This window comes from Opisthorchis viverrini, assembly GCF_000715545.1.
Source record: "Opisthorchis viverrini unplaced genomic scaffold opera_v5_120, whole genome shotgun sequence".
Taxonomy (NCBI): domain Eukaryota; kingdom Metazoa; phylum Platyhelminthes; class Trematoda; order Opisthorchiida; family Opisthorchiidae; genus Opisthorchis; species Opisthorchis viverrini.
In genome coordinates, this window is record NW_008751779.1 from 45,508 (window position 1) to 54,878 (window position 9,371).

Here is a 9,371-nt window from a genome sequence, read left to right on the forward strand (position 1 = left end):
AAACAGCCCCGGATTCGAGCCACTGCATTTGGTACTTTTAGGAAATCTTGTTCCCAAACGTCCAACGCATCTGGTCATTATGTTCAATGGCATATTTAAGAACGTATATATATATATATATATATAGCATACTCTGAATGGTAAGTCGTAAAGTGGTTGACAGTTTAACGACTAAGCTAGCGGAAAATAATAGGCATCCAGCCTACCGTACCTAGGCTGGACCTCCGAATCCACGTGTGTGAACTGTTTGTTTACCTTTATAATTTTGACGCCGTTACCAAAAATCGGCGGAAACCCGATGAGCACATTCTTATTTTGTTATCGAATTCCTTGGTTAAGTCCCCATTAAAAATATTTTGTCCGTAATAAAAATTCACAACTCTTCCGCAAAATTTTATCAACATATTTTGCTGAGAACCACTACTGAGTCAGTGTCGGTGTATTTTGTCAATCACCGAAAAGAAACTGCCGGATTTCAAAATAAGGAATTCAAACGTGATGCTGTCTCGGGAAAACTAAATTGGTCGGGACATTTTGTGTATCTGCTTGTTCAAGTGTGGATGAAAATTTGCGCACAAAAACACTCACTTATCTGGTACACCACAGATTCTGCGGAAAATTTGATAAAACTAACCGTTTTAGTCACAGGGTTATTAAGTTTGAAATGGATACTCATTTTTCATATTACTTGGAATGCAACCATCAGGCAAGACCTCCCGGAGTATTGTGAACTGCGTTTAGTGCATTGGACGGCCATCCACTTTACCAAAACGGCAGTCTCACTTCTTAGTGAAGAGTGAAGAGATTACGAAACTGTGAGTGTTTGCGCTTCTGCGAGTTTTTCATCATTAGACAACTTCTATGGACGAAATGTATGATTAACAACAAAGCGGTGACTTGCGCAGGCAATTAAATCGGCATTGGGTGAAGATGTCGAAGCTATTGTTCCTGAAGTGTTGACAAAGGTACTGGTGCAACCACAGATACTAAAACTCGACACAGATTTTCAGTCGGCTTGTAGAATACTTCGACGTATTCAGGAAAGCCCACATGAGTAATGCGCAAAATCACAAGCCAGAAATTGTGGATTCTTGGGATTTTTCAAAAAATGCGGTACTAAGTACGTAATAGAAGGGGTACAAACCTCAGGTTATGGGGTTTTTCGTTTAAACTGTTGCACCAAGTAGTACGAGTTCAAAGAAAGTCCGGAGAGGATGGTACATTCATCTTAGTTTGCGACACGCGCCTGGATACAACACTTGGTGAGGCCAAATGGTCAAAAAAGCGCACGTAAAGGATGGCTGTCCAAATCGGTTCGACGAGTCAGGGTTTAAACGTTCATGAGGAATTACAAATGATTATCGAGTCTATGAGGTAGACGTAGTAAACAGCAGGCTCAGACAAGGGAAGAGTTTGACCGGCTGCATATTACAGACAGCGCAAAGACCTCAAAAATCCTAGACAATAGAGTGCCAGTTAAAAAGCTAGCTCGGTGTGCGGGCGTTATTACTCGAATCTTACGGAGTCATGAAGCCACATGGTTCACGCCGTAATTGCTAACAGGAGTCATTCATCTTGGAAATCAGAGCTCCAGATTTTACCATTCCTCACTGCACTTACTGAACTTGTTCTCTTTAGATCACATATTGCTGTATTCCACCGAAATAGGATCACGTGGGAGAGCGCCTCAGTGACGTTGATATGAATTAAGGTTCCCACATTCGTTGACATGTCAACTTTTCAAAAGTAGAATTTACTCACAGTCAGTTGTAACTCATTCGACTACAAAGAATGTGGCTTTCCAGAACATCCCCACTGATATCCCATCGACTTTTTGATTAAAACAGAATAAACATGGTAAATACTGATAACCGGCACTAGAGCAAACTGCACGAAGCAGTCACTGCTTCTAATTTTGATCCTACCTATCACTAGGGGGCAATGAATGGTCTTACTCGTTTCCTTTTCCTGTGGTTCCACCTGTGGTGAAATATTTTGTCCACAATTTACCTCGACAATAAATCACTCTCGTTCACTACATTCTATCCGCTTTCCTTGTTTTTTTCAAAACATATCTTGTATAAATAAACTCCTCAAAAGTGTTGCAAAAATCATTTAACGGTATTCTGGCTTATTTCTAAGCACAAACAGATTTGCGATTTGAACAGTTTGCCATGAGTTTCATGCTACGGGAACGTCTTTTGTGAGTACGGTCTTCATTACGTATGGTTTTAGTGGAAAAATGGAGCTTACCACTGCGTGCTGTGCACACCAGAAGTGCGAACAATAATATCGAACGCATCATAAGTAAAAACAACTGGTCGCGGACTTCCGCTAAACTGCTATTATAATGTAATTAGGTACGGTCATTCCGACCAACGGATTGGATGGCGCCTAAGCGAAAAATTGTTTTGCTCACACAACGAATGCTACACTGGAATGCATTACCAAGAAACAGAAAATCCTATTGGTTAATTGTATGTTCCTTTCATTGATTCTATCATTGATCTCAGATACGCTGGACTATCGTTATCAAGTTCTATGATAAACTTAGAAACGCGTGCGCTGCTTTTGACCTTCCGTATCAATATTTTCACTTTTTATTACCCACTTATCTTTTTGTCCTTTCCCTTTGTACCACTGGTATCCAATCTGTTTGAAGCTTTTCAGTCATGCATTGAAGAATACTCGAATTTGTGTGCCTCTTGTATCGTATCGTCTTCCGTTCATTTCATAGTTGCTACAAGATGTGTTAACAGCATTATGTGGTACACAAATAATCGTCCGTGCCTTATTCGACCGCTCCCGTTCATTTCATAGTTGCTACAAGATTTGTTAACAGCATTATGTGGTGCACAAATAATCGTCCGTGCCTTCAGGAATTCGACCGCTGTCTGCTTTTGTAGAAATCGACATTTTGTATAACAAATAAAATCTTATTGTTTAATGAAAAACGCAAAGATATATAAACCACAAAATACACTAGTAAATCTCCAACTGTTTACACATGTTCAAAAATTTGTATATTTTTCAAAGACTAAGATTTGAGCAGTACAAAGCGTTTTCTTTTGTTCGCATGCTACGTAACCATCATCTTGGCAAATTTATCATTTGGTTGGAAATGTGTTTTGATGTAGTCAAATTAGGCGTGATTTGAAACCGTTTCTCTGAGCTTATCTGATGATGGGAGGTCGCCAACCTTTACTGCCTTATTCCATTGCTTGCGAGTTCAAAATATCTCAACGCAACATTTTTGGCTGGAAGTTTTCCAAGGCAACACTACTTAACTGTCCTTCGTTGCAGAGAGAATCCACGTCCCAGATGACCTTAAATGTCTTTTTTATGCAAAGTACCTACCTCATAATTCGATCCGAGATGACTAGGATTTATGCTCTCCCACATATCTCAGAACCACCGATAGACATAAATCTACCTTCTAACTGTTCTATCCGAAATTCAGCCTAGTCCGTTGCACTTTTGTCTTATTTAGGGCTCGTATACAGCTCGATGCAAGCTTGTTTTCTTAGCAGCATTTATTAAGAACATTGTCAGTGGACCAAAAACAAGTCTTCTGCAATCTCACAAATTTAACTTCCCAAGGTAAGAATGGCTACACCATGTCACTAAAATTGACTCCGCTCTCGGCGCACTGTATACGATTCCATCACTGATTTTGTCGTTTTCGACTTCATTTCGAGTCCCAAATGAGTGCAGTAAACCAGCGCACCTTGCTTCCCATGATGTCATTGTTGCTCGAGTTAGTGCGATTATCATGTAAACACATTGCAAAGGCTCATAGCCTCCTCACGGCGTTTTATCTGGTTGCAGATATTTCTGACTGAAAATGCTTGGTTTTTTTTGCGGAACTTTTGTAGTCACATGAATTGACTTTTCAAAGGATGCAGTCACGATCTACGCAAAGCAACTACGGTCAACCTTTAATGAAAACTTCCAAAAACCAGATTTAAGGATAAACAGACAGCCTGAAGATTCTGAGAAAAATTAGCTATGCCGCGAATTCGAAAGGTATAATTTTCTCTGCGTTGTACGGTTTCCACCAAAGCTCTTATGATGGACAAACATTCCCAGGTGAAGATTGTGTGTTGACGCGATTTTGGTATATTCCGGAATCCACACATAAACTATCAGAGCTGAAAAACATGGCGTTGACCATGGTAGACAATGATTTATCAAACCAAGTATGTTATATTCGGCGGATGAACCAAAATTTTCCCATGGTATTTGTCCTTCAAGAAACCTATCAGTGGAATACTTACGAAACGGACCAGCGCTTTTTAAGGAAATTCTTGGTTTGGTGCGATAATTCATATGAGATTTGGTAATTTCGATGCGCATTAGTGCAACGACAGGCTGTCAAATTTCGTACGATTAAGCCATTGGAAAGTGACTGCTCAAATTACACAAAGTTACAGCCCTCTTAGTATAGTCAATTAGTACAATCGGATGAATCCATATTTCAAGAAAAAGCCGTAAAATCCTGTCCAGAACCACCATGTACACATGAAGGATCACGCCAAATCACTTTCTACTCCCCAGACGTTCCTGTAATTTTCAAAGGTAAGCTACTATCCGGACGTTGCTGCTCTCAGAATGTTCCCGAGAAAAGAAGCTTCGTATGACTAATTGTCACAATATTACTAAAACGGACTATTCAACGGCATCAGTATGATCAAATTCGATCCACTTTGAGCAGCATGGTCAGGATGTGTTCCGTATAATTGTGACGTTTCACGTTTCGAATGCAGGATTCTCATACATCCGCTTACTTATGACAACAAGCTTATCCTTGGTCACCTGGCCTTACTTTCACCTAATGTATTAGTATTACAAATCGTATGTTGCCGACGCTTGACTGGTTCTGTATTTGAATAGAGCACGACAAACAAAAGAAAATACTAGAGCACCACCAGTGTCCTTGGTGTGCCAAAGAATCTTGCCCGATACGTAAAAGGTGAATAAGAGCCCACAGCTTTTAAATGCGAGATGATGCTGTGTAATCCCGTAAGATTTTTAAAACGTCGATACATATTCTGAACATTACTTGAAGAGATACAAGTCTAGCAATGCAATCCCGCCTTTCCGACTTGTCTGAGTATAGAAAGCACGCCAAGTTTTCATGTGATGATGTCCTATCAGATTGCCAGATTGTCAACTTTTCCATCAGTTGCTGATGCACAGAGGATGTTGGTGGCTTGTCCATATCACAGCTACAGGGATTCGGGAGTGCTTTCCTTGAAACCCCTCACTCCCACCTGCCCTGTCATGTTCTCTGCATCTATAGGTCTCCAATACTGCGAATTAGGTTTGGAACGTAACACTTATCTGCCTAGGTGGTAACTCATCTTGTGTTACACAAAGCCCAGCCACTTTAGCAGAGGTGGGTAAAGTCTTTGGTTGAAGTATCGTTCGATTCCACAGGAAACTCGTCTCCTGATAACCTCATTTTCTATCCATTGGTTTCAGCGGATTTTAGCTGTTGATCTCAGAAACCACTGGTGGGACACCCTGATATTTCGTAGGTCCTTCATCAAAGGTGACCAAGTCTAGCGTTCTCAAAACAATACGGCCAACATCGTAGCTGGAAATGCGCTTCTTTTGGGATCAAGTTATATTTCGCTTTGATCCCACAAGCTGCACAACTAGGCACAAACAATTCTGTATATTGAGATTCGTGTGTTGCTTGCGTCTGTCTCATCTCGGTCACAACGAATGCACGTTCTCAGACATGCATAGAGGCGGTGGAACACTCACTAATTTTTTTCATTGAGAAGGCATGCATTTAGGCTCACCCGGAAAAAGGAGTCATCTCAAAGATTTTTCAGTCCCTTTTTACATGAAATGTCTGAGGAAGAAATCTTAGACACTTTGTCGGAAGTTAAAACGAGTACGGAATTCGTTACCGTTGATGGACAATATTCACACCCGGGCGACCATGAGTTTTCACGTAGCTAAAGTAACTGTGTATATTGGGTTCTGTTAGATGGGTAGTAATGCGACAGACGAGAGAAAGAAATCTACGACACATTGAACGATCGCTTAGAGTTTATTTCTAGAGCCAGTGAACCTATGCTCTTAGGGTGCACAGTCTGAAGACCGAGGAATCTAACAGAAGGCTGAAAAACACCAAAGCATCAATCCTTTAATGCTCTAGCCGACGAAATCTTGGTATGCTCCATCTGGGACCGATGATATTCCGATATTCTTAAAGAAAATATCTCTGAAGACCATCTCAGAGTCCTAAGTGGAGATAGCACGAATAACACCATTTTTCACTGTGTCAGACGCAACAAAATCTTCAGAAACAACATCAACGGCACTTTTCGTAGACTTTACAAAGGCCCTAAATTTGGCAAAGGAGGTGTAACTATCTAACATATTGTCCCATATCTCTGCGGTGGCAACACTATCCGACCACCTTACTGTGGAGGTTGGAATCTATCGTTTTCAGGTTGCACAAATAGCTAAGCTGGTTTCGCCTCGTAAATCGAATGACTGATATCCGTATCCCGAAACATTACCTTTATAATCAGGTACAAGTTGGTGTTCACACTCATAGACCGTCAAATTTCTGCCATTGTGACACTACCAGATGCATTTTTAATACTCATGACTCTTTCAGATCTCAGGAATAACTGACGCTTCTCATGAAGCCCACACATACTTGAAGAGCTCACAGTCGTGACTAATCTCAAATCTCGAATGCAATCTCAAGACGCTAGACGGTCATCCAATTTTAGGTGTAGCCGCGGCCATCTGAAGGTGTGCACGCATATGCCGAAAATACAATCAGACTAACCAGCCAGCATCCCAATTGCATCAGATATCGTGGGAGGATTGGCGATCCACTTAGATAGGCTTCTAGGTTATCTGGTCGAAATGTCCCAATCCCGGTGTTTGGTGTCATGCAATTTTACTCATGTCGGTCTGTGGCTCTGGTCGGGATTTGCGTGTTTCCCTGCCTCTTGATTCGCCACGAGCTCTCGTGCGGCACAGTGAGGTTTGCGCGCAAACCGCATGACGTTAGCCTACTTACAACAGAATCTATTCCTATGGCTAACCGGTAAAATCATTTTGAATGCCTGGTAGCCATCCATGCGCACTTGGAGGAAGACCTACATTCTGGCCGAAAAGCGAGCAAGCTTAGCGCAATTACAGTAGAGTACTTTACTAAAATATGCGCCTCGTAAACCTTTATTGTTGCCTCCTGGGGACATGAAAATTGATCGAGCATGTCCAAGTATGGAGAACTACATTGCGCACTGAAATTCCTCGTCATTTCAACTAATTAGTTGGAGCATTATTCGGTCATACAGTTCATCACACTACCGAAACGTGGAGTAATTACAGCAAGATAATAGGAAGGATGAGAATCGACCATATAGTTATCACTGGTAAACTGACCAACCTCAATTAGGCAGTAAGATCACATCATTAGGATCGTATGCTTTTTAGCAAAGTAAGATTAACGGCTATAGTTTTTTTCCAAGAAAACACATTTCATAGTTGGTTGGGTTGGGGCTAATGTTGACAGTTAGAACATGTTTTGTAGCGCTAATTGTATTGCTCTGCAATCCGTAATGAGATCAAATCTGTTTAATTAACGGCTATAGTTTTTTTCCAAGAAAACACATTTCATTGGCAGTTGGGTTGGGGCTAATGTTGACAGTTAGAACATGTTTTGTAGCGCTAATTGTATTGCTCTGCAATCCGTAATGAGATCACTGAAATCTGTTTACGGGATAAATATTTCCAAATATTTCCAACCCGGACAAGTTCCTCTTATTGGGTAGAAAAATGCTGCGAGTTTTGAACCAGAAAATGTTTGACCAAATTCATAAAATATTTTCTCATATGTTCTCTGGTCTTCCACATCTGCGCTCTTCGTCAAGAAGCAATACAGACACTCCCGATAGCTCTATTGGTGTGATATGGCAGAGGTAATGGTGTAACGGTGATAATACTGATTAGGAAGGCAATCGAGTAGTATGTGTTGTTCGTAGAATTTCGCTTTGCGTCGATTGTAAAAGGGAATTCTGTTGCGGAATTCGTGGGGCCACTTTGTAACATTTGCTTGGATTTGACCGACGAATGAGTGATGGCAGTGAATCTCTAGGAAGACTCGTTCGGGAGAAGATCTGTGTCCAGTTTTTGTAACTAAAATGCAGATTAGAGTTTTGCTGCCCTGTTCAATGATCTGTAACCGGTCAGTTGGCATTTTCGAATAAATAACTCCGCAGCGAAGGCCTTCTTCCTTTCATTTGGTGCCGTCACCAGGATAGGGACGAAGATCCTGTGGCCGCAACCCTTTGAGGATGGGGATGTTCGGACCTTCCTCGAGGACTTTGAGGAGGTTGCGGACGCTGTCGGGCTGGAGTCTGACCGGGTTGTGGCTGTGCCTTCGGTTGCAGATTTCTGATTCCCTCCAGCAATCCCGATGCTATACTGTGTTCGACTTGCGTTCCGGATATTGGCAGCTACCTATCAAGGAGGAGGACCGGGAGAAAACGGCGTTTACGGTTGGGGACATCCAATATCAATTTAGACGAGTGCTATTTGGTTTGTCCTGGGCACCATTCACAGTCCGGCGCTTGTTGCTTCGTTTAACGAAGGGACTCCAGAATGTTGCCGTGTACGGAGACGATATCGTTGTGTACAGCAATTCGGAACCAGAGCACGTAGTTCACTTGGAGGCTATGTTGGGGCGGATCCGGGAAGCTGGTTTTCGGATAAATGAAGCCAGGACCCAGCTCGCTCGGAGTTTGTTGACACTGCTGGGGCATAAAGTGGGTCAGGGAGAAGTTAGTCCGCTGCCCGAAAAATTAGCAAGGATCAAGGATTGTGCTGTTCCCAATTCAAAGCGCTCTCTAAGTCAGTTTCTTGGACGAAGAGCATACTACAGTCGGTTCGTTAAGTAATTCAACAAGATCGCTGCACCACTGTACGATTTGCATGGTCAAAATCGGAATTTCGAATGGATCTTAGAAGCACATGAAGCATTTGAGCATGTCAAAGCGCGGATGTTGGATCAGCAACTGACCCTCAAACTGCCTAGAGTCGGAGATATGTTCATTGTTGCATCGGACGCCAGTGATCTCGGTATCGGCGCAGACCTAAAGCAGAGGAATGGAGCTATCGAATATGCCAGCCGCGTCCTGACTAACGCTGAGCAGAAGTACTCCACCATTGAGAAGGAATGTTTAGCGGTCGTCTGGGCCCTGGATAAGTGGAGACCATATTTGCTTGAGCAAAGGTTTCATGTCGAAACCGATCACAAACCCCTGGAGTGGATCCGGACCACCAGAGATCCTCGCGGGAAGCTCGCAAGATGGGCACTCCGGTTGCAAGAGTAC

At 42.3% G+C, this 9,371-nt stretch overlaps 1 protein-coding gene across 1 annotated transcript in view; it reads right to left on the reverse strand.

Annotated features, from left to right (window-relative positions):
• T265_06104 (hypothetical protein) overlaps positions 1-9,371 on the reverse strand; it is a gene marked incomplete at both ends in the record, with an annotated part of 58,528 nt that overhangs the window by 23,908 nt on the left and 25,249 nt on the right. The window contains 2 exons of the mRNA XM_009171290.1: positions 8,252-8,499; positions 9,059-9,131. Of these exons, the coding sequence (XP_009169554.1) occupies positions 8,252-8,499; positions 9,059-9,131 (321 nt within the window). The remainder of the gene's footprint in view (positions 1-8,251; positions 8,500-9,058; positions 9,132-9,371) is intronic.